The 26,957-nt window shown below is 33.9% G+C and overlaps 1 protein-coding gene and 1 long non-coding RNA gene across 2 annotated transcripts in view; both read left to right on the top strand.

Moving 5' to 3' along the window:
• LOC127835910 (hemicentin-1-like) overlaps positions 1-16,219 on the top strand; it is a 225,199-nt gene extending 208,980 nt beyond the window's left edge. The window contains exons 3-27 of the mRNA XM_052362330.1: positions 4,929-5,234; positions 5,429-5,719; positions 5,920-6,207; positions 6,301-6,606; positions 6,703-6,993; positions 7,207-7,491; positions 8,049-8,243; positions 8,323-8,637; positions 8,786-9,076; positions 9,206-9,313; positions 9,526-9,565; positions 9,730-9,767; positions 9,942-10,405; positions 10,532-10,628; positions 10,733-10,809; positions 12,161-12,197; positions 12,428-12,525; positions 12,670-12,795; positions 12,902-13,050; positions 13,160-13,295; positions 14,910-15,032; positions 15,237-15,360; positions 15,491-15,570; positions 15,796-15,915; positions 16,073-16,219. Of these exons, the coding sequence (XP_052218290.1) occupies positions 4,929-5,234; positions 5,429-5,719; positions 5,920-6,207; positions 6,301-6,606; positions 6,703-6,993; positions 7,207-7,491; positions 8,049-8,243; positions 8,323-8,637; positions 8,786-9,076; positions 9,206-9,313; positions 9,526-9,565; positions 9,730-9,767; positions 9,942-10,405; positions 10,532-10,628; positions 10,733-10,809; positions 12,161-12,197; positions 12,428-12,525; positions 12,670-12,795; positions 12,902-13,050; positions 13,160-13,295; positions 14,910-15,032; positions 15,237-15,360; positions 15,491-15,570; positions 15,796-15,915; positions 16,073-16,219 (4,532 nt within the window). The remainder of the gene's footprint in view (positions 1-4,928; positions 5,235-5,428; positions 5,720-5,919; positions 6,208-6,300; positions 6,607-6,702; positions 6,994-7,206; positions 7,492-8,048; positions 8,244-8,322; positions 8,638-8,785; positions 9,077-9,205; positions 9,314-9,525; positions 9,566-9,729; positions 9,768-9,941; positions 10,406-10,531; positions 10,629-10,732; positions 10,810-12,160; positions 12,198-12,427; positions 12,526-12,669; positions 12,796-12,901; positions 13,051-13,159; positions 13,296-14,909; positions 15,033-15,236; positions 15,361-15,490; positions 15,571-15,795; positions 15,916-16,072) is intronic.
• Positions 16,220-16,280: 61 nt separating this feature from the next.
• LOC127834870 (uncharacterized) lies at positions 16,281-19,087 on the top strand. Its single transcript, XR_008028260.1, has 3 exons — positions 16,281-16,442; positions 16,604-16,739; positions 18,288-19,087. It is a non-coding gene; the product is annotated as an uncharacterized LOC127834870 (long non-coding RNA).
• Positions 19,088-26,957: the final 7,870 nt, after the last annotated feature.

The following is a 26,957-nucleotide window of genomic DNA, read 5'->3' on the forward strand; positions in this document are numbered from 1 at the left end:
ACGACAAACCGGCAGCAAGCAAAAACGGTCTCAACAAATTCACCCACTTTAAATGTTAAGTAATGTGGTAGTATAATTACTTGCTAGTTTACAAAAATAACCCATTTTCTATTAACATGTGCGATGTTTGGCTTCATCGTATTAACTGCATTGGGCACTACATGATATAATTGATTCAGGTTTTCGTGCTTTGTGATAGTATAATAAGCATTTGCGTATTTGTTCTATTTCAGAAATGGGAATGACGCCTTTTATAGTTTTATTGTTACAAAATATAGGAAGTTTAATGGCGCCCATATAAGTTTACGAACTATATGCTTATTTGTACATTATTTTAATGTGATCGAAAGTTTGTGATTTGCCGTATGTACTCTTAGATCTGCAGAAAGTTCGTCCATCGGTATACATTAGTTGTTCAATTTATTCTCAGATTGTCACTTTCTTAATCTGATAATGCACGTATAACGTATCGGTTGGTGGCATTTTTAACGTTTGCTTGTTTGCTATATATATGGCAGTTATCAACAGATAAGTAATGTCTGTTACTTTAAACTGATCTTGGTGTTATTATCCTTTTTAAATTAGCATTGATTAATGTGTTTAAAACCAAGTTAGTGATAAATATTTGGCTATACACTTGCTGCGATGCGGTACCACCCGTGTTATGAAAGCCCAAATAAGAGTTCAGTATCCATTTTAATGTTTCTTTTCACGTCGTTTCATTGAATATTCAATCCATCCGACATTCTTATCTGATATTGACTTAAACGTTATTATTATATTTAATAAATGACTATAGTAACCATAGTTTGATAAGCAGATCAACCAATACAATCTGCAAACCCTATAACAAAACACCTTTGCGGTTTGCTTCACTTGACAATCCTCACAACTATATGCATTTTATTGAAGAAAGTAATGTCTAAATGATGAGAGGTCATTTCAGCCAATAGTTAAATAAGAAAATAGACACATTTTTATTTTGTGAAACTGTTTTCGACTACATATGTACATAAATAATTACGACGTCGTCTACGTCAATATTGGTAACCACGCAGTAGGGCGATCGTGGTTCAGTGCTCATTTTGTAAACATTGTTGTTTAGTTAAGATGGCATGTCTTATTTGTATCCTTCTTTGTTTATTTGCAAGAATGAGTCCTTATGTATTTAATCTTTAAAAGCCAGCATATACATTTATTGACCAACCATAATATTTTTCCGTCCGTGCGTCTCTCAGTTATTCCGTCCGAATATGGCGTTGTTTAATGGAGAACGTAATATACTTGATTAAAACCGGATATAAATGATAGCATGACAAGCAAAGTCATAACTCAGGTGCAATGAGGCGTCAAATGCAAAACATTATTGTCTGCAGATATCATATGTTAGCCGACAGGTTTATATCTATGTGTTTTGCTGTGATAAATGTACACTGATTTTTACACACTGTGTCTGTATTATTGACATATAAACGTATACATATCCATAATTAACTATAGCAAGATAATCAACGGATACTGAAAGAATGATACATTAACTCGTATATTTACACCCATAATTAAATTTTGCAAAACATAATACAGTTGGCCTTTAATCAAAATTATTTTATAACAAATGTCTAATTATGCTGCTCATTTATTTTCCTGGATAGGAAAGATAACAGTATTGTAAATAGAAGTCCGATACTTAAATTTCCTTGTATGACCGACTAGCATTTCACGTAGATTGTTTTGCATGAAGGATTCTTTTATCACCTTAAATGATGAGCTATGGGTCTCTCCGTAGTTAATTGTATTTGTTTTATAATTGAGCTGATCGTATTGAAAGGTAAATTTTAATATGCTCTCTTCGTTAAGTAATGAGTAAGTAAATCTACTCTATATTGTATAGGAAATTTGAAACTATATTTGAAATGCGAACGATATAAGCATTTTGATAACACGTGTCTGTACTAATTGTTTACCAGATATAGAAATTATTTATAATAAAGGGTACAAAGCATCGCCGACATTGACTGTGGAGGTAAATGATGTCTTCGTCAACAGTAGCATAACGTTTACATGTTCCACGTCATCCCCGCCGGAAGCTGTTGTTTGGTTCATGAGCGACGAAGGATCAGAAGAAGAGGAAAAGGTCATTGCTCAATGGTTAGATGCTGATCATCTGTGTCATACTGACAACAATGCTATGGATTGTTCCTGTTTATCAGAACACGTCTACTCGTGTTCAATAAAGTCGGTGAATTCAAGAAATGACGGACAAAGATGGCGCTGCAAAGCTTTCGATGGAATTAAATATAGTATAATCAAAAGCTACATAATCAGATTAATATGTAAGTTATCAATTTTTCAATTGTCTTATTATCAATCACTCTGGTACTCAATTGTGTTTTCTTTCTATAATAGTGTTAATAACAAATTCTAACGTCTGCTACAAATGACGGTTTCATTGGTTATTACTTGTATAAGCTTTGGAATAAATTTTAAAAGTTCATTTGTGAACATGTCGGATTTAAAATGCAAAATTAGGAAAGTGACAACAGTTTATATTATATTTTGCTCTCAATTGTACATATGTGCACAATGATGATTTCGGTTAAAACTGCGAGTATACTTTTTTTTTTCAATTACGATTATATTTGTGTACTAGGATCACCAATAGCTTGCAATACGCTTGTGTGTTACCAGTTTTATCATACATATCTTAGAACATGTCCACATTTTATAATGTTATCTTTCAAAATGTAAAGACAAACTTTCAAAATTATGTGCAAGTTTTTTTTTTTAACTTTTCCTCTGAAAACTGGAGTTAGTTCATTCGGGCTCAGTGTCATCAACGCATCCATGGGGAATCTGTACGTACTTAATTAGGACGATATTGTAATGTGAAGGGGGGGGGGGTTCAGTCAAAGCAGTTCATCCCTTGATCAACGTATAAACCTTATTGGAATAAAACCCCAAACAGGTTCTTAATAAAAATAATGAAGCTATTCCAAGAGTTCTTTTCTTTAATAAATAATTTTGTTTGCAATAAAGAACATGTGGCTATAAGTTTCGGACAAAAACCAATAGATAAAACGAAATCGATCGTAGTTTTTAATATTTTAAAAATAAAGATGAACGAACCATTTCTTTTATGAGCTCTTGACTTTGACTGTATATCATGCGTTGTGTACATACACGTACCAAAATTTAAAACACGATTTAATATGAAATATCATTAGAGTTATATGTGTCAATATTGGAAGAATCCTAAAAAGTTGGCATAAATATTACAGGTCCGCGGTCAAGGTAAATCATTTTTCAAGAGCAAACTGCATACCACAAATTTTGCATCATATTGTTAATAAAGACAACACTGATACCGTCTTATTAGTGTTCAAAACTAAACTCTTTGAAATTGTTAGTTGGTACCTAAATTGATATTCGTTATTTCGAGTTATTTTGTAGCAATTACCGTTCCATACAACATAACATTCTTTATGTTCCTTATAACATTTCACGAGGGAATATTTGGTTCTATTTAACCAACACATGAACGTTGCCTAGTTATTTTTTTTCTAAACTTTACAAAAAGCAAAACTGAATATGCTTTTGATAGCTGCAACTATTAAACTGTATTATACAACTGTGAGTTTTTTCTCAGTAAGCCAAATATAATGAACAAAACATTCTACCGACTCTGGTCATGTTGATATACATATAAGATCGTAGCAAGTTCTTAAACCACGAGTTGACTACGCAGATAAAAGCACAAATATCGCGATAGTGAACCTCAAGAGCGCGTTAACTAAGGGATTTAACACGCTTAAAAACGAAACTCTGTCGGTATCGCTGGCCGCGTCAGCCATCAGCGGCAATTTATTTACTTGACATCCGATAGCAGGTTTATGTATATTTCTTCACAAAACTTATTGAATAGAAAAAAATGGCCGAAATGAAGACTCACTTTGTAAACATATTTGTATCGTTTCATTTCATATCCCAATTATGCAGGTGTTGCGCCGGTTTATTATGTGCATATACAACCGTGTAAAGGTAGCGACTTGTCACCTTTAATAACGGGCGCAAATATTTCTGACGGGCGTCAATACAACTGCTCATATTTCTTACACCTTTATAATAAATAGGTAATACCGAGTATGATTACGTGTCTGCTTGTGTACTTTTAGCAAACAAAACATGTGAAGTTTGTTTAAAATATGTAGACATCTAATTTAGTTTATTTAAATACAGTTTCCTTAACGATAAAGAATACAAGCTTAAGTAATAATTATATTATTGAGGATTTCATTATTACAATTTCAGGTAACTTTATGTTAAAGTAAATTTGAAATTTAAAGAAAACCTGTTCAATGGGCATTGTACATATAAATGATCTTTTTGTGTAGAATTTAACGTTAAGTGGCGAATCTGTACTGGTTTGCCGATTCTTTATTTAAATAATGGAAACTCAATGCACCTATGTTGTAACGTTGTTCATGCACACATATTATTTAATAAACATGGGCATGATAAAGTAAACTGACATTTACGTTTTCATACAAAGTAATCTAGTTAACGTCGCGTTGCTTTTCCGCAACACTCATCAACAATCACCGCAGATAGTGTAACACATCTGGTGTTATTTTCAAAGTATTGCCGAAACGACGGTGGTTTCGCTATGGGGAATTGTATGAGGGTTACGAGCTGTATTGTACCGTATATGAATTTCAATGATTATAATCTTTAAAAAAATGTTACACGTGTTATTGATTTCAATAGTGAAACTCTGACCCATATGCGTGCCACAAATCAAATCAAATTGAATCATGTCAAATACATCCGAATATATTGAAACATATAGCTCATTCATTTCATTTAAACGCATAATAATTTGCCCATTTTAAGTATTGGGTAATACAAAAATCGCATTGTTATATTTCCAGTTCCACTTACTTCCTTAACCATTCTACCAGAGACGTCAGTTGCTTACCCAGTTTTCAATGTCGTATCAACCTTTACATGCATCACTTCATTAAGCCGGCCAGTGGCTAGTATTCAATGGTTCAACGACAACATAAACATAACACACCTTGCTTATTATTCGCACATTGATGACGTCGCAAGAAGTGATTTACAATTTATACCAAACGCTAACGGGTACATAGGTGGAAATATATCCTGCGTTGCAAGTTATGAGTTTAAATTCATAAGTAACGTTCTATCAGCTAACATAAGCATTCGAGTACAGTGTAAGTACTTAACTAATTTTTTAAATGTAGTGTGTGTTTCATTTCAAATACTTAATGTGTTTTTTTGTTACTATTGGTACGCTATGTCTATTGCAGATTGTTTGAACATGTCTTTCCGACATTCAGAAAACGATAGTTGAATGAGTTTTCATTAGACGAATTTAAAACTAACTCGTTTGATATATCGTTTGCAGACCCCGTTTCTAACCCAATAGTGACTATCAACAATCTAAGTATATCAACTGATATTTCAATACGAGAGGATAGACTCGTTCATTTGAATTGTTTCTCCACCGGATATCCACAACCTTCGTATAATTGGACTTACTCGGGCGGACGATCGACCGGTGCTTTTCTGAATTGTACATTCACTCGCAATAACGGTAGCGTGTCATGTAAGGCGTATAATGTTATGCGCACATTTGACGGTATAAATAGTGCAGAGGCTACAGAGAAGAATATCGCATTAAAAATAAACGTATTGTGTAAGTTGAATTAAAATCATTTTGATAATTGAAATTCTTGGTACAACAGGGGGCAAATCTCTAATTAGATAATCGCTTCTAAATGGTAAAAAGAATGTCAGAATGTGAATAAAGCTTTAAAGATACTCACCTCAAGTTGACATTGCACTTACACGTTAACGCAGTAATAACATTTAAAATAGTGAAATCTGCAATTACAGATCCACCAGTCATTACAAAGTTATCGAGCAATGACAAGAGCATAGAAATCATTAATAGTACAATAAGAGTACAGAGAGGTGACAACATCAACATAGTCTGTACTAGTGACGCCAATCCCCTGGCTACGGTATTCTGGAATGGACAACTGATTGATTCACCTACATTAACCGTCATAAGTGTGCAGCATGATGCTGTATGGACTTGCCAAGCTACAAACACTATGACTGAATTTGATGGAGTAATATCAACGTCTAATGTAACAAGAAACGTATCCGCGAGAGTATTATGTAAGAACCGGTGCACATATTGAGAGTTTATTGCAAATGTTATCTTAGTGTCTGTATATGCTGAATCATTATTGCATAAATGTCTGTCTGTAGATGGCCCTGGTGTTCCTACAATCACGTACACAATTCCTACAAACTCAGATGCACTTTGGAATGCGTTACATGATCCAATTAAAGTCATAGTTGGAAGTACCATTATCTTGATGTGCTCCGTTGACAGTGTTCCGAACTCGACATATACCTGGGATACCGGACACAAAGGGAGTATTTTAACGATAGTGAATGTAACGCGAACAACGAACACAAGGCACAGTTGCTTGGCAAAAAATGTTATGGATACATCATTTAAAGGAAATGTTATTGGCAGTAACTATTCCTTCGCAAATCTTGATATACTCTGTAAGTATAAGTTTACATGTGAGTTTTGACAAGGTATCGTATAATTTTGTTTATAAAACCATCATAAATCAATTGCATATGTGTTATACTTTTAAGATGGCCCTTCGAACATAGCATTGATGTACAATAACGTCACTCCAATAGAGAATGAATTTAAAGTTATTGAAGGATGGTCGTTCAAAATATTATGTTCGGCCAGCAGTAACCCAGCTCCTCGATATACTTGGTCTGGTCATGCAGCACAACAAGGTGATGCTCTGATAATAAGAAATGTGAGAACTGACATAGAGAGAAATGTAACATGTAAAGCAGAAAACACCATGACAGATAGTGTGGGAAAGAGTGTTGTCGGGCATACACTTGTAACCGTTTCAATGGAAGTGTTGTGTGAGTACAGATGTGCATTAATATTGAACATGTCTGCTTATAGATTGAGCATCAAATGTTATTCTATGTATTTAACCGTTCTTTAAACATTATTACTTTTTGTTTAGCCATTTAACTTTATAAAATGAATAATCTAATAACGGCCATCAGCATATTTTTTGAAAATAATATCGTGTACTTTAATTAAGTGCATACGCAAATTTGATTATACAGACCCGCCTGATGTTCAAAGTCTCCAGAACCAAACAGTGCTACTGAACAATTCTCTCACAGTTGTGTGCAATTTGACTCTTGTTGGTAATCCACCAGCCTCAAACTATTCATGGATAAGGAAGGACATTGGCAGAGTGATTGGTACTGGAAAAACACTTATAATAAACAACATTAGATTGGCAGATGAAGGGGAATACCAGTGCAATGCTTCAAACAGAATGCAACCAATAACTAATGAAGTGCTATACGGATTAAGTCAGTCGACAGTCTATATAAATGTTGAATGTAAGATGAAATATTGATTAAATAAACATTTTAACACAGGTGTTTAAATCATTTAAGAATAAATAAAGCAATATAATTTTGCTGACTTTATATACACTATTATGTGTTATCAAATCATGCGAATAAAACATGTTCAGTATATTAGTATAATGATTCCGTCGTTTGGAAAAAAACTTGAGAAACATGATGTGTAAAATGCATATATTTACAATAGGTAACACGATGAGATAGGTGGATAAAAATTGTATTAAGCTTGTTTGTAACTCGAAATATTTTGTTTCTCACACATGTTGCTACTTTTAAATTAAACACGTACGCTATATTAATAACTGTGCAAAATACAATTATTGCTGAAATATTTATCTTAATTATTGGTAATCATACAATGTCCATTTATTTGTGTATCTGCACTTTGCCTATTGGATTATTGTTGTTAAAAGTAGAATCAAATCACATTTTTCCAGACGGAGCATATGTACGGGAATTCAAATCAAATCAATCACACAATAGCATCGCTGTTAACCAGGGTGAGACAGTAGATCTGTTGTGTGTTGCAGATGGTGACCCCGAGCCTGTGCTTCGTGTAATGAATACTACCCGTGGAAATGAAAGCATCATGGTTGAAATAAAAGGACGTGAAGCTAAATATCGCATTCAACAAGCACAATGCGAATATGATACTGGAAACTACACATGCTTGGCTGACAATCGTTATAACGAAGGGAGACAGTTATTTGCTCTTTTAGTTTACTGTAAGTGCATCTTATTTTACTAAATAGTAGTGTATTAACTTGAAATAAATATACATTACCATATACTCGTTTTTTACAGGTGTACCGAGAGCATCGCCATTTTCTCTTCCAACTACAACATTGTCCAGCGCACCGAACGACTCTGTGTTGTTCACATTCACAATAATTGCATATCCTAAACCGACTTTACAAGATGTAATTTGGTACAAGCGAGAGAATGATAGTTGGAGGGTTTTATCAGATGACAACAACTTCCTGATCACACTCTCTGATGATAGCATGCAGACACAGCTAAATATATTCCATGTGCAACTTGAAGATTATAGCGACTTCATGGTGAACGTTTCTAACAAACTGGGTTCAACGATGGAAGTGTTCACTTTAAAAGCGCAGTGTATGTGCATCAGTCATTGAACTACCCTATAATTTATTTGCCATTTAAGTTCAAAATCGTTTCATTCAACATATGTTTAACAATCGAATAATATAATGCATATAATTGAATTGTCATATTCATTCATCAAACTGATTGTATATCATAGCTAAACCGGAAATTCCGAAAGAATCGCAAATAAGCAGAATAGGGAAAACGGAACTGATCGTCGAATGGATTCCAGGTTTCAATGGCGGGGAAACTCAAACATTTACTATAAGGTACAAAGTATTAGGCGATGGCAGCTGGATTATTATTCCCATAAACATTTCGAATCATATATGGACAATCGATGGGTTAGCGTCTGGGATAACATACCAAATTCAAATACGGGCTCAAAACAAAATTGGAGAGTCGGATTGGACTCAAGCAATAAACATAACTACGCTTGTCGATGCAGGTAATAGCTACGTTTTCTCATATTTATTTAAATCCAAACGTGTGTCTGACCATCGACAATTTGAACTGTACCAATCTTCTTTTCACAATATATATACACAAGTCTTTAACAATATATGTGCAATTATAGTTGATAAGGGATCGACTTCATCTGCTATTGGGGGTTCGATAGGTGGTGCTGCAGGAGTTGTATTAATCGTCGCCGTTATAGTTGTTATATGGAGACACAGAATAAAAGGTAAATTGCTCTCAGATCAGGCATATGTATATATAAAAAATGCAATTATAACACTCACATGTGTTTCTAACAAATATATCATAATATATTACTATAAATTCGTGTTTGATCATTTATTTGACTATTATGTGCTGTCTTATGTTTATTGCTATTCTTTTCATGTTTAAGCTGTGTATATTTATTTAAAATTAATGCCCCTTTTCTGGTTTTAGAAGTGCCAAAATCTGATTTGAAAAAAATACTTACGAGAAGGTAATAGTAATCGAATTATTAGAATAAACCGCATTATTACTATTTTGCAGCAAAAAGACATGTGTGGTCGAAACGTATTATCTTGTCTCTATATATGAATTTAATTCTTATTGTTTTTAAGATATGATTGCATCCTATTATTTAATTATTATTTTATTTTGAAGATTACTAAATCAATCTAATGGCGCATACGAAAATATCGGTAAGTAATATTTTTGCAATGAAAACATGCGTTTTTTAGGTTTTACAACCCGTTACAAACTTAATAAAATAATTGATATTTTCTTTGTATTTTCGATAACGTCCTTTCGTGTTACGAATTCAAAAAGCATAGTGTTAATCAACTTGAGAGCATGACTTTTTCACAAATTGCAAGGTATGGTAAAACCTCGTGAGGAAACAAAACAAAACAAACAAGAAATGGAATCGTCTTGCTCCGTAATTGATGGTCCACGTCCATGCAAAGTTGGAAATAAATTAGCACCGTGTCTAAGAGAAAACCAAATACATAGTTCGGACCAGCGGGCACGGAAATTAGTACCGGTATACGAAGATAAACAATCTGAGGAAAATAATTCACAATTTACAGCTGGGATCCAACGAATTATCAAACATAATACAGTCATATCAGACATCTCTGGCTCGACTGTAGCGGCACCTTCTACTAATACATTTGCTACAGAAAAACGAGACTCATATTTCATTGAGCATGATCCAATATACGACAACATCTACAAGAAAAAGACTAATTTTAATAGTAGAACCATCAGAATTGAAAACTTACGAGAGACTGTAACTCGAGATAAGAACAATAAAACAGATGTTTTCACTGAATTTAGCGTAAGCAGTTTTTAAATCTGTATTCTTTACAATGTTCAGTACGATTCTGATTAACTCCGAGTACATTTTGTCTCTTTTTTATTGCGCAACACATATACATATGCCATTACATATCTTTATTCCCAGGCATTGAGCGTCGCGAGTGAGACAATAAAAGAAAGCACAAACGCAGCTATTAAAACAGCCAATACATCGAAAAACAGATACAGAAATATGTATCCATGTAAGTAAAGTTTACAAATATATTTTATTTGTTTGACCGGTATTCCTGCAAACCATGCAGTCGTAAGAACATATTTATCATTTTCGCATGTTGGTTTGTTTCAGACGACAAAAATCGGGTTATTCTTTCTGTAATCGGAAACGATGTAGACACGGATTTCATCAATGCAAGCTTCATAGATGTAATTATATTTTGTATTACAGATTTGTCCAGTACTTGTATTGTTCAAGTAAACATAATAGTTTGTGGTGGTATGCTGTACAACAACCACATGGTAGTTTACTGCCTTGTACAACAGACGCATGGTAGTTTACTGCCCTGTACAACAACCTAATGGTAATATACTGCCCTGTACAACAGACACATGGTAGTATACTGCCCTGTAAAACATACACATGTTAATACACAGCCCCGTACAACAGCCGCATGGGTAATATACTGCGTTGTACAACAGCCACATGGTAGCGTACTGCCCTGTACAAGAGCAACATGGTAATATACTGCCCTATACAACAACCACATGGTAGCATACTGCCCTGTACAACAGCCAAATGGTAATATACTGCCCTGTACATCAGACACATGGTAATATACTGCCCTGTACAACAGCCAAATGGTAATATACTGCCCTGTACATCAGACACATGGTAATATACTGCCCTGTACAAGAGCCACATAGTAGTACACTGCCCTGTACAACAGCCACATGCTAATATACTGCCCGGTACAACGGACACATGTTAATGCACTGCCGTGTGCGGCAGCCACATGATAGTGTACAGCTCTGTGCAACAGCCACATGGTAGTATACTGCCCAGTACAAAAGCAACATGGTATTATACTGCCCTGTACAAGAGCCACATGTTAGTATACTGCCCTGTACAAGAGCCACATGTTAGTATACTGCCGTTTTCAACAGCCACATTGTAGTATACTGCCCTGTACAACAGCCAAACGGTAATCTACTGCCCTATACAACAGACACATGGTTATATACTGTCCTGTACAACATCCAAATGGTAGTATACTGCCCTGTACAACAGAAACATGGTAATATACTGCGCTGTACACGAGCCAAATTGAAGTATACTGCCCTGTACAACTGACACATGGTAATATACTGCCCTGTACAACAGACACATGGTAATATACTGACCTGTACAACAGCCAAATGGTAATATACTGCCCTGTACAACAGACACATGGTGATATACTGCCCTATACAAGAGCCACATTGTAGTATACTGCCCTGTACAAAAAACACATGGTTATATAATGCCCCGTACAACAGCCATTAGGCGTTTTCTTTATTTTAATCGTCATTTGATAAAGCAAGTTCTTGTATTACATTTTATTAGTTAGAATGTGCTCTTAAATTTGAAGCTTTAACAAATGTTATTTGTTGTACATGTACATTTTTGTAAAGCGCCTTTAAACGCACAATACTGTATGAAAAGGGCGCTATATAAATTATGTATTATTATTATTATTATTTTTATTCAGAACAGTATACTCGAAATGTTTTATTTCAGGGTTATTCATCTCCAAAGAATTATATTGCTGCACAAGGTTAATAAATTAGTTACTTTCCTTTATTCATGCATTTAATGATGAATACAGTTATCCCTTGTCGATTGTATTTATTTATTTATTAAGTTTCTTTGTTTTTGTATTTATGCATGTGTGTAATTATTCTTTTGGCGCTTTTTTTTATAATGAACTTCTTCATTAAAGATTGTTTGTATGTATGTATGTATTGATGTATTCGTGCCTGTTTGTATCAACTCATGAATTTGTAGGACCATTAGCCGACACGATCGCGGATTTTTGGAGAATGATTTGGGAAAATAATGTCCGAGTTGTGGTAATGGTTACAAATCTAGTAGAGGATTCGAAGGTACGTACACCAATCTCAATGATGTAGCAAACAATATGCATGCATGGTTTGGTCGATTTACACTTACTATTATATTAGTACAATGTGTAAATCTGTTGGAAAATACTTCAAATTCACAATTGTTAAAAACGCATATGTTTGCAGAGAAAATGCATCCAGTACTGGCCTAAAGACGCCGCCAATAATTGTCAGTATGGAGACTCTACAATACATCTACTGTCTGAAGATATTCATGCCGACTTTGTTGTTCGCACGTTGGAATGCACTCGGGTATTTGGTTCATGATTTTAATTTTATAACTATAATATATACCATAAATTAATTCGCTCATGTTATTGTGTATAAACGTTTAACAATACTGATTTTTTTTATATAGAAGGGTTCTTCAAAAACCATTACTCATCTTCACTTCACGGCGTGGCCTGACAAAGACGTCCCAGACACAGCCCTGTCGCTTTTGCAATTCTGGCGGAAGGTTCGCAGCTTGGAGAGGCATGATGAATCTCCATGGATTGTGCATTGCAGGTTTTGCATTTCTTAGTGTGTGACATTTATATAAGTATGTACGAAGTACGTCGATCTTTTGTAGTATTTTCTGGTACACGTATGTCCAATTGTTTATTATTTTCTTCAGTGCTGGTGTCGGTCGAACTGGCACATTCATCGCATTAGACTATCTTTACGACCAAGGAGTATCGGAGAAACACATAAACGTGTTTGACGCCGTGTTATTACTTCGTGAACAAAGGATCAACATGGTTCAGACAAAGGTTTGGGGTATTGTCATAAATATTTAATAAATAAATTAACACTGAACGACGACACCTTTGTTTCATTCAGAGACACGCGTGTATTTGGTTGTAGTTCACCTCAACATACAATATCAATGGCTTATCACCACTCCTCCATTCGAATACTAAGGTTTATATCACTTTGGAATCTACTTCTGTCGGTCGGTATGTCGCTGGGTAGGTAGTTCTGTAGTTCGATCCATAGACCTTTCGTGTACGCGCAATATCTAAAAAACGTTTTGACCGACGGCTTTGCAAATGAGAAAAATAATTACTTAAGAACAAATAAAGAAGCCTATATATTTTGATGTAAGCTTGTTTGAAGTTAAGATCAAAAGAGTTTTTTAACAAAATAGTTTACTATTATTGCCTTAAATACCCATAAAACATCCCTAAAGGGACCTTTACATTCTGATGAAACACATCGGAGTACGAGTTAAATAATTCTTGGATAGATAATGGAATAAAGAAAATGCGTTCAATCATTCAATTAATTCATTTCGGACAGAGAATTACAATGTAGAATACCTAAGCTATAAATCCTACTTGAATGGTATTGAGGAAAGCAAAACCTCTGATGAAGTTTTTTTTTCAATAACGTACTTATCATATAAATTGAGAATTTTCGAAATACTGTTCCCCGACTTAATTTACAATGAATGACGTTTTTCTCTGCTTAGATACGTTTAAAACAGAAAATATTTTGGATTTACAAACTAGTGATTGGAATAAAAAAGCATGTAGTCCTCTCTTATGGCTCAATGCTAACAATTATAATTTAAAACATTTGCTTTCTGTGTTTACTTTTGTATCTGTTAAGTCTTGAAAACGGATGTCAGAGAGTTACTTTCAAATAAATTGATCGAAAGTCAATATCAAAAGGACAACTTTGCTGCAAATCGATGGTCATACATGCTTTATATATCTTGTTAAAATTTTTAAAAAAGATTCCACGCTGATAAACAACAACAATTAAAGGGACGGTCAACCACGACGACGAAGAAAAGAAAAGTTGTAAAATACTATATTTTTTCAATTATTAGTTTATATTGATTAAAATATCACGACTGGTATATTGCATCACTTGAAAAAAGTTAATATTTTCAGTATATTTGGTGATACAATTTCGCGATGTGAAATCGAAAGTACATCGCAAAAATAGTTGACATACCGATATACACACTATAAGTAACGCAAGTAGATTGATCATTTTATATATAAAATATATACAATTCACTTCGCATGCACAATTTGCATTCTTGGGTTTACCGCGTGACGATGATGATCAATCTACTGGCGTTATTTATAGTTAATTGGTAGTTACCTGGTAGACATACCGGGTAAAATGTATTACCGAATATACTGAAAATATGATAACTTAACAACTTTTTTCAAGTAATGTAATATAACAGTCGTGATATTTTAATCAATTTAAACTAATAATTGTAAACAAATACGGTATGTTACATTTTTCTTTTCTACGTCGGCGTGATTGACCGTCCCTTTAATGCCGTTAATACTAAAAGAAACAATTCGGGTGAACTATCGTCTAAATATTTGCTTATATGCTCTTGTATTTTTTTTTGTACAAAGAACCAGTATTTATACCTCCACGAAGTATTGTGTGAAGCGCTGTGCCCTGTTGGAGAAGTGGTGTACAACAAAACATTTTTTAACCAAAATTACACATCCAACTATCTCAACGAAGAATACATGGTAAACATAATCACAGGTGTATTTTCGTGTGATAAGATTATTGTTTAGTATGATATATATTATGTTTGACGCGATTTTTCTTTCTTCCAAAAAATCAAATTTATATTTGAAAAAAAATGTTACATTTGTAATAATGTTGAAACATATTTGTTTTCAAATTTAAGTGTAGACTCATAGTACCGTGTGTTAATTTTGCTTCAACAGACAATATGCCGCTCTCACATTGCTGAAAGCAAGGATGAAACTGTAGATGATATCTACATGAGAGTTTTAGATGGAGAAAAACCCGAAAACATTGATAAAAACATCGACCCATGTGTTATTCCAGGTACGCCAGGTTTTTTATATTTGGTGCAAATACACGTGTTTATTCGCTATGCTTTTGATATAAAAGACAAGTGTCTTCAATCAATGATCATGTTCTTTAATTGTACCAATTTCACGTGTTTTGTCAACAGATGACAAATATCGCCCAGTACTGAACATGGCTGTAAACACGAGGGGGCATACAGATTACATAAATGCCGTGTATCTATCGGTAAGTATTTATAACGAATTTATATGCAAAGCATGTCTACAAGATGCTCATATTTGATTAAATGTATGTATTACTGTTTTTGGAAATATTATAAGTTTGAAACAATTTGTGTTAAAATTATGTATGGTTAATGCCTTTGCGTTCATTTAAAGTTAAAAGTGTTTAATTGTAAGTGTGACAATAGCAGGTTATTACATTGTTAGAGCTTTTAAAATTGTATTGTAGACATTTAAAGAAGGAGACAGATTGATACTGACGCAGTCAGCAAACATAAGCTCAGATGTTGATTTCGTACAGCTGCTGCACGACCACTATGTTCGGACGGTTGTGACCATAGGCGATAAGGTTATATGTTTTAAGGAAACACTATATTCCAAGTTCAAGCCTGGCATACGCTATTTGTATGTCAACAAATGTAAAAAAACGTTTAGGTTATAATGAATGTGAATTTCATTGTCAAACGAAATCACGTAAAATTACATCATTCACACATATGTTTTAGATGGAACCGTACTTACCAGAGAATGAGGAAACTATTGTGATAGGTCCTTTCACCGCCTCATCCATATCATTTGAACAGAAACAGCACTTCGAACGATATGTTGTGAGATTCAAACATATCGGAGAGGTACAAACCCATATTTTGTAAATAATCCTGTGAACTATATCTTATTGCTTGTTTTTAGATTATTTATTAATGTACAAATATGTCATGTTATCTCATTTTAGCGAGACGGCTACGATGTTCTCGTGTTTAGATTCACAAACTGGTCACAGCAGTTTGATTTGTGCCCGGCGAATGAATTGCTAAGTCTGCTAAACGAAGTTCAACAACGCGCTGCCACAGACGGACCAGTCGTGATTCAGTGCCAGTATGTATTTTAATTAAATAATAATGTGGTTTTAGTTGTTTTAGCTATTTTCTATTTTAACATGTACAGTTGGACAATGACAAAGTACGCGGAAAATACTACATTTACTATCAAAAATGAAAAAAATGTGGTTTCTTATTCACTCACCTCATTATTTCAAGTGACGGGTACAGTCGCAGTGGTCTAGTGGCAGTGCTTTGGTGTCTAATGGAGCGCAGTAAACATGACGGGGAAGTGGCCGTTGCAGAAACAGTACGATTAATCAGGCGAAGGAGGCAGCAAGTCATACGTAACGAGGTAAATTAGAGTTGCACTGATATATAGAGAGTTTATGTTGGTTGTCCTAACACGAATGAAATGCCCATTTAAACAGCTTACCAATGCTTATATTTTCAAATATAACATGATCTGTTAAACAGAATGTATTTTTGTGAAAGTTTGAAATCAAATGTAAAGTTATTAAAGCATCCTCACTATGGAAATTGTATCTTAATATTGCATATTGCTTTGCACGCATGTGTTGCTTAGAGAACAGACTATGCACATATCTGTTTAATAACATTCTGACACAAAAATACAAGGGCACTCTCAGAATAAACTTGTATACTTCTGACACACTGACTCGAAAACTAACACATCCATGGAGAGTCAGAAAACGCTGTTACACACGTGAGCGGGATTAGAGAATAGCTCTGTAAGTTGCTCGGTTAGTTCGCTACATATGACAACTGGAAAGCAACAGGTTTCGGAATCGAGCATCGGAATTGCTGCGCAATAAGAACGCCACTGCGACAAAGAAACCAATCGCTCTTCATTACATACGCCTACATGTAAGTCGGGAGCAAGCTTACACGGTTCTATTTGGCTAGAAAGTCAAGAACGAATTTAAATGTGCGTATGGCGGTGTCAAAGTATAACACGGAATCTATATTTGGGATGAGCCGTGTATGCAGCCCGCTCAGTTAACTCGGTAGAGCACTTGCCTTGAATGCATGGAATCTAGTTCTGCTCATGATGCTTTCTTTTCAACACACGATAATTGGTGGGATTGTCAGTGTTCTACGTTCGATGTTCGGTAATATCTAATGATAATTGCAGATTCAAAAAAAAACATACGAGAACTCAAGAAAGAAAACAAATACACACATACATACAAACCTCACAGGAAAGACGGATACACAAAAAATTTACAAAATATAAGTCAATTAACGCACCGATTGACTTAACAAACGACAGAACGCAATACCGACATATATTGGCCGTATGACATGCCTACAGAGAAACCGACAATCCAAAAAGACAATATTATCGACAGAAGTATAAATATACAGGAGATCGGTGCAGCAGCTATATAGCAGACACACCCCAAAAAGCGAAATTATTTTTAAATCATATAGAACAAAGGGAGATTGAAATCTGGTATAACATCTAGCATTCCGCCTATCTGACAATCCAACCAATCGCAACGACACACATAAAGACGAGCAAGCCAGAACATCGATATAATGTCATCGTCAGAAAACAACCCACAAATAAGATAACCTACATTTAGAATGATCGAAGAGCACAATGTTATACATACTGACATGCACGCAAGGATACAAACTGATAAAAGGACGGGCATAGAGATTCATAGAAACAGCAGCTGACGGACAAAGCAACGGACAGACATACCGACCACCTTTAAACAAGTATAGGAGCATGACGAGAAACGATTCGAACTAGTGGAGAACTAGAGAATTCAGCATACAAAGACCATTGCCCATACAGAAATGTTTGTAGTGGTGTATAGTTAACTTTCTAAAATATTATATTGCATCTTATTTCACAATTGAATAATTTCAGGAACAATACCGTTTCTGCCATGAATTCATGAAGAGCTTTGTCGAGGGGTGTGCAGTTTATACAAAAACATGATGTGTTTATGACAAAAACAAACCTTCCTGACGTTTAGGAAACGGAGGGGAAACTGAAATAAGATAAGGAACAAATCGTGTTATTGACATAAAAAACCCTCAGATGAAGCAATCCACATATCTTGCTTTTCTAATTATATGTGTTTTATACATGTGCCTAAATTATCGGACCGTCATGTAAACTGATATTGAAATGTAGAATAAAGTATACTATTATTTACATGTTAATAGCTAGAATCTATTTATAATAAACGGACGTGAATAAGAGACCGTTAATGCAATATTTTACAATCATTTTGTCTGTCATCAATCACCTTTAAACGAAAGCATTAATATGTAACGATCGTTGGGGTTTCATTTGTTTGTGAAAACTTGCAATTGACATAAGTGTATTTAAATGCTTCATAAAAAACGTTGATGACACGTTTACATCACATTGATGTTTGAATTGTATCAATGGAGATGATAACGCACACACCGAACTGATACTCGAAGATATTCACAAATCTATGTGAGTGGTCCACACAATGTTGAGTTGTTTTTAATTTTAAAGCCATGTGGTCACTCGAATAAAAGAAAATCATGGTTTTACACAGATTTCCCTTTTGATATTGTTTCCGGTGTTTTATTATTCCTTAATATTATATTCAGCGTTTCTACAACATGTTTTGCAACTTCACATACGCATATCGTTATATACATTGTTAAACAATTAATTTTCTTATATCCAAAGTTGATGAAAACTTTATAGTGACATGTACATAGTTTGTATTAGCATGTTATATTATAACTTGCAATTGTATTACTATGTATATTGATTGGTGCACATTAAATGTATCACTTACGCTTCTCTAAAGATTATAACTTGCAAATAAGGTTTAATTTCTACGTGAAATACCTATGTTAAATTTAGTGTATGCGTGTTAGAATGTTTATTTGATATGTGCTATTGTAATGTTTACATTACTTTCAAAGTGTGCGGGCGTCTCGTACAAGTATATTACATCCAGGGCGAAGTAGTTCAGGAAAATATACGCATGGCAGTATTTGTAAATGCCCTTGTCACACATTTGTTACGTGTGTAAATACAATATTTATCCACACAGACGTCTACAAATAACATGCATGTGGAAACCAGTCCTTGTGCTATTTACGAATCAAACAACTGGTAACCATTATTATTGATACATGTATTTTGTTAATGGCATATGTATTGGTTTGGGGTAATAAAATAGTCATTATATAGCATACTTATAACTTATTTGTCATATTTTAAAATTTATATCAAATTTGGAAATTAACAACGCATCATACCACAAATGTTTGTGATTACTTTGAGATCATGATAATTTGTAAAGAACAATGAATAATGCACGGAAGCCTTATTTATTAAAATATCGTATGGACTTTAATTACTTCTTCCGATTATAATACCCGAATTACACTTCATCATAATAAACACCAACCTATTTGTAATTTTAAACAACATTATATATGTGATAAGAAGCAGTTATTAATAACGCCAACAAGGTACCCGACGATTCGTTTCTACAATGTGTTTCGTTTAACAGATCAATCAATCGTAATAATTACCAATAACTTATGGCAATTATAATGAGCTATTATAAAATATGAAGTTAAGTATCGACACAATATATCTGGTGTAAAAAGAATACGCCGATCGTTCAATACGTTGTTATAATTTTCACTAGCCTTCAATATATTTACCTCGGACGCTCATTTAACTATCTCACATTACATTCGGCAATCTTGAAAATTAATGCTTTTAACAGGAAGAGAATAAGCTGAAGGCCTACGCATATGAAACAGTGAACAATGCATTTACACTGATCAATAGACCTAACCTGCTATGTGATATTGCACTTAAATGAGGCTCACGCACACCTGTTTAAAGCAAGCTTGATAGCCCTGACCTACATTTCTGCATTCGTTGCATATGGATATTAAAGTATTCAATTAGAGCTTTGTTTTTAGTTTATATGAATGCCATATTTAATTGGGTAATCATTATATTGGTTTCATTCCTTAACAATTCAATATAACTCGGTTCTACATAACTAAAGATATAAACAACCATCTCCTAAGGGTAAATCGATATTGCGACAGTATGAACTGATGACAACGTGATACGTTCGTTAGAGCCACTTTTATGTTCTCCAAGATAAGTTGTACATTATTATATTGATCGCAGCAAATACTGGCATGCGGTCTAGACACTGAATAAACTTATTTATAATAGTATTATCTGAGTTAAGTGTTTATACAGTTTTAAATTTGATCATAAAATAGTTGCATGCAATTTGTATAGAACTAAAAAGTATTTCCATTCACAAAATTACCTGTAGAAAAAGACGTGGCAATTTAAATTACGCATTAGCATTTTTGGCAAACGTAATACATGTACACGGCACTGTGACTAGCTATTTTCAGGGTGTTCAAATATCTTCCTGTCGTATCAGGTGATTTATAACCGGACATTTTATGGAAATGTACATGGATGTCTGTTTATCGGAAATCAGACTGACACAGACCATTCCCATTCTACGAACAGAAAACTTAAGGAAGTTATAAACTTGAAATATCAATAGTTTCAGCGATAACAAACGCACCTGTCTGTGCTAGTCATCGAGAATACTTAAAAGTTAATATTTTCTTCCTGCATTTAAAAGCGGCGCGGCAACTACAATCAATCATTTCAATAGCAAAGGGCATGCTTGCAAAGCCTCATTCAGCGAATACAAAACAACTACGCTTTGCAGGGGTATCGATTGCGGCAGATCTGGATTTCCCAAAGCCTTAATTTATTGCGCAGTACAATGTAAAACTATGAGGTGTTCGCCGTGGTTGTTATAAACAATGGGCGTGCTGACATAAATGAAAAAATATGCGCTTAAGCCCTCACGTTCATAATTTTAAAGGTACACAATACTTAAAAAAGAAAACACATAATATAAATATATGCAGTGGCTAAGGCATACCAACAATATATACAAGAACTCCATATGCAAAGTTATATTATAACGGGTATAGTATATTTTATGATATAATAAATATTAAACGCAATTATGGAAACGATTGTATAAACAAATTTTCAGAAATACAAAAATATATTATGTTAAAGGTTTAATAATCCTTCTGTCAAATATAAGATTTTAAAATGTTATCGTACAAAGCGCAACGAGGTTTAGGTTTTAATGGTAAACATTGCAAAATACCAAAGGCATTTTTTCAAATGCTGGTATTGATGCTTTAATAATAAGAATTTAATCAAAGCGCTGCAGACACTGAAGTTCTTCGCTATTGCATAATCTTAGACGCAACTCAGTTTTCATAATTATGTGATAGCTTTTTATATCGCAAAATTGAAATTAACACAACCGATTCACATTTATAAAGAGTGTGTCTTTAAGTACAGGTCGAGATGTCTGTGCACTATTTATCCTCGTATTTTTATTATAGAGATATCTTAGACAAAATAATAACAATTATTTCTTTTTTCGCAATTGGTTGCTGCACTGGTAACATCTTTAGAATTGTGGTGGCCTTGCTAAAGAATAACACGCCTTGAATCATGTACATGTTGTTGTATGTGTATCTAATACTTTATTTATTTTCTTTTAATTATTGAGCAGCAATTTTGCCGACATGAGAGACTTTTTATGCATCATGTCTTGTTGTGAGCCGGAACTGAATCATTTTCTAGGCCTAATCGATCCACAGTCGCCAATTTGTATTCTATGTTTAATTGGATTGAGTTGTTAAAGCTTTGAAAAGTTGCCGCTTTTTTAGTCCAACTGAACCAACTTTTGAAATTGAGTTTCCTGGGCTTCAATCTATTGGCCTCAGGATAACAGGCAACCACTACACTTGTAAGTTATTCATGATGTTAGATCTGACAGTGTATTAAACTCATTCAATTTGTAAGCCTGAAGACATTTAAGGGACCTTTTCACTTTTTGGTAAATTGAGGAAATGAAACGATGTTATAATATGGAGAGTTGTGTTGTTGTCGTTATAGTTTTTCATACTACGAGGATTGCTTATTTAAAGTATAAAATACATTTCTCATTGTAGAGCACGGATGGCCGAGTGTTTTAAACGATATACTTTTATTCCAGGGGTCAGTGGTTAGAGCCCAGTTGAGGGTATCTTCATATTGTTTATTTAATTCTATTCTTGTTTTTAGGATCCAAAGTTTAGATTTAGCAATATTAAGCATTTAATGCCAAACTGTGAAAGGGTCCCTTGTAGATATAAAAATGCCCCAAGGTAAACATTCAGAACTCATTGGTTGTCAATTTGTTTCAAAAGTTATTTGTCATATCAGCGATGTTATTTTGAAGTAATTAAACTTTAATCCTTTGTTCAAATCATTAATTAAAAAGATTATTTAAGTTTCATTTTGGAAAAAAAACATGGCTTTATGCATATGCATAAACTGTCATCGCAGTACCAGAGACTCTCTTAAAACGAAAACACAATAAAATCTGAAAAGTCCTCCTTAATTAGCTTGTGTGCATTGTACAGGCTTATCAGTGTGTACATGCTAATCAGGGACACCACTTGTTTAACATGCATTAAGTCCCGTTTTTCCTGAAAGTAGCCAATATGTACAGATTTCAATGATTAACTGGCCAATGTCTTCCCACAAGCTGTTTAACACTATTGCACATACTGCTGTCTGCAGTGTACCAGTGGAAGAGTATAAACAGGCAGATGTGGTACTCGTTCCTAGCGTAGTTAAGAACAGACTGACTTGCAACGCATGCTCATAACCCTAGTCAACCTCGACCATAACATTATTTACTTCAAATGAACTTGATCTGCATGATGTTCTTCTATATGTTCAGAATAACATTGTATAATACTTATATTCTAAATTGTTAACAGTACATTAAGACTTCACTACATTTTATTTGTACATGTGTTTGTGTTAGCGTGTGAAACACCCCTTCAACCGATTAAACCCCCGATTTGTTTACATCCACCGTTTAAAGTCAGGGACCACAACTTTAATCAGTATATTCTATTAACTGTCTTATTGTACATAATGTCGCGTATCGTGAAGGTAATCGGCCATTTGTCTTACATAACAAATTATCGGACAAGAATTACACACCTGATAATATTTATGGAGCTTCGCTATTTCTATGCATTTAAGATAAAATAAGGGAAGTACTTTTAATCGATTTCAGCAAATTGAAAGCAGTGTGTACTGTTCAAAACTCACTCGTGTTTATATTATCAGCTGCAATGACAAAGTATGATTGAGCTGTCACATGAATATCGTCAGCCATTGTGTTTACCTTGTAGGCGATCGGGTTCGCGCGTGCCAACCTTGTGCTAGCATGTCACAAAACAAAGGCATGTGATTTAGATAAAAATTCATGTGCACAAACACAATTGAAATATGGACTGAATAAGCATAGTGGTGATCACTGGATAATATCTAGGAATACCGCCCTCCTATCTATATTAGCTATAATATTGCTTTGATATATAAGATCACATAAGTATGTGATCTATTTAACATAATAAATATAAATTGAGAATTCTTTCCTGCTTTAAGTGGTGTTTCTTGTAACCATTAGACACTTCAACAATTTTCTTAAGTATTCGACGACTCGTAGGTCAAACAAAAATTGCTTCGATAGTGATTTCAACTTTTGCGGTTCAAACGAACACTAGCGCGTGTTTATGAATCATATGTTGCTGACGATGGCTTATCCAAGTAGTTTGCGGTACAATTATACATGCACATTCTTAAGTAAGTCACGAATATTGTTTGATTTTGCAATAAATCAAAGCAAACATGACCTTTTCGTTCGTATTTTAAATGTTTTATAAATCGACTCGAAATTCTTAAAGAATTAATTGCATTTCTTGTTTTGTTATAAGGAATGCTAGTTTTAAGGTATATAAAACTAAATATGTAATGCTAGCATTTTATTCAGTCACATAACCGATTTTAAATGAATAACCACCTAAAAATGAACTGAATGATGAACCAGTTATTTGCACAGCGCCGCAACTACTGCTTAATGAATGCATAAATCGCTGAAAGCGGAAAAAATATTTAAATCTGTATTGGCTGTCTTACAAGCTAAATGATTGAAAGGTTTTCAAAAACAACAATAGCTGCATTATTCCACGTTTCTGAATGCATTCATTGCGGTAGTTGCAAATGAATAGGATCGCCGATTGCAAGGACGTCCTTTACAAACCCTGCTAACTGCGTAATACTTGAAACCCTACACCAAAGTTGTTTGTATACGAACAGCTCATTTTCCGTGTGCTATATTTAGCTCAAATATATTGAAATATTGTCCTTGGCCGAGTGCAAAGTATAGCGCTTATGATTATGGTTGTGTTAATCAAAATGTAGATTAGTGCGTTATTTTTGTATGTATCATATTTTATATGCATGTATACCCATATAATACTCATAAATAATATAATAACAATTAATGTGATCTTAAATATACGACGTGTGTGTATCATTAATATGATAATTGCTATTTTGTTTGCATGTAAGGGGAAATAACCATATCGTACAGCATTATATTAAAATATGCATTTTTGTGCTACTGATCACAATAAGCTATTACACTTTAAAGGGAGATGTTCACAAACTGACAACATTCCAATGAAGACTTATTAACTTATTAACAAATATTTTTTGAAAAAGCTACTAACAAATATTTTTTGAAAAAGCTCAACGTTAAGATATAATGTAATTCATGTACCGTTTGTGTGAAATCGTCAATTGAACGTGAATATTAAAAATAGATAAGTGTTTCAAATATAAATTTACTCTAATGTCATGCGTGTATGTAATGCTTTTAATATTGCACTTGTTTATAGTTTTATTATAATTGACAGACATGTTTACTTCAAACATTAACGATCGATTTTTAACACATACACTATTCCTATCGGTGTGAACGTTCTATTCATAATTTAAAATATCACATTTGTATTTATAAGTAGATGTGCATCAATGCCTCGCACTGTACAATGGGTATATAATGTGCATATTCGTTCATTAACACGCATATAAGTGTTATGAGTTAATCAACCAATAACAATGTTCATATGATAATTATTTTGCACGTTATATACATCTTACATAGTTTAACTTTTTTTTCAATAAAAGTAAAGAAGTGTTATTGTTTTGTTTGAACATGTTAAAACAAAAACATATTATGCTTTAATTTTGCATAGTGCAATGTTTATCTATACACGCATATTCTTTAAATCATGTCAATCCTATTTCACTTAAACTGAAAATCTCCTTTTGGCGCAGAGAGTAGACGGAAAACGCGATCAGTAAAAACAATCCAAGATAGTTATCTTGGTCTTGACAACCGAAAAATAAGAGCTTTTGTTCGTCTAAACATGTATTCGTATCTGTTTTACCAGGAAGTTTAAAACATGAAAGTAGTTCAAAAGAAAGCAGCTTATTTTTCCCGGGTTTAGTTAGTCTTCGCAAATACTTGAAATTGTCGATTTTTCTTCCCGTTGCAAAGAGCAGCTTTTGTTTGGCTGTACATGTATCACAACAGCTCATTCTGCCCGGGTTTCGTAAGTAAGTGCAAATACTTGAACATGTCAATATGTTCTTCCGATTGCAAAGCTGCACGGAATCTACTACAACCAGCCAACGCAAAAATACGACAGACACTTGTGCACACCGCGATTATCGACTACAGAAACCTGCTTTGCAGGGGTATCGATTGCGTCAGAACGGGATTTCCCCGGGCGTTTTCAAGTTACAAAGGTTTAATAGATTGCTGGGAGAGGTGCGTGTCTAGTTGTTAATAAACAAAGGACGTATTGACAGCAATGAAATATTATGGATTCAAGCGCTCACGTTCTCAGTTTTAAAGGCACGCGATATTTAAAAAAAATTGTATTAAGTGTAATCGCATAATACTAAGTATCCAAAGCTTGCCTTAATATAATACGATACAGGGTACTTTGTTATACCGGTTATTTAAAAACAATGAGATATAAGCTATATTCGTAATTCAAATCTTATTATAAACTTTAAAAAAAATACAAAAGTATTATTTGTTTAATACAGACCTTTTTACATGGTTAACAGTTTTAAACAATGATGTTAAATATCGTGTGCAACTATTGCAATGTGTTAATTCCATTTCTTGCATGTCATATGGTTTGCTCGCTTTAAAGTTCGCGTTGCTTTGCACAAACATCGAGACCTTGACATATTGTTTTCATATTTACGTGGTTTAAAATCAGACGATATGCTGTCAGTTGGCGGTCGCATAAAGAATTGCTTGCATTAAATATGACTTGTGTAATATAATCCTCTTAAATAAACTCCGTCAAAGGGGAGCTAATACCGTGTACATTTAATAATAATGCGAGCATGATTATTCCCAATGGGTAATTGGGTGTTCTCTGATATTTTTATGGATCAATGTATTGAAAGAATAATAACATTTATAGCGAGAGGAAGAATATAAGTATAATATATTTTTACAAAAATGTTTATTTTTCTTGAGTATAATTACATGAATCATTTTAACATATTATTATTGCAAACTGATTC

This window comes from Dreissena polymorpha, chromosome 6 (assembly GCF_020536995.1).
Source record: "Dreissena polymorpha isolate Duluth1 chromosome 6, UMN_Dpol_1.0, whole genome shotgun sequence".
NCBI classification, from domain to species: Eukaryota; Metazoa; Mollusca; class Bivalvia; order Myida; family Dreissenidae; genus Dreissena; species Dreissena polymorpha.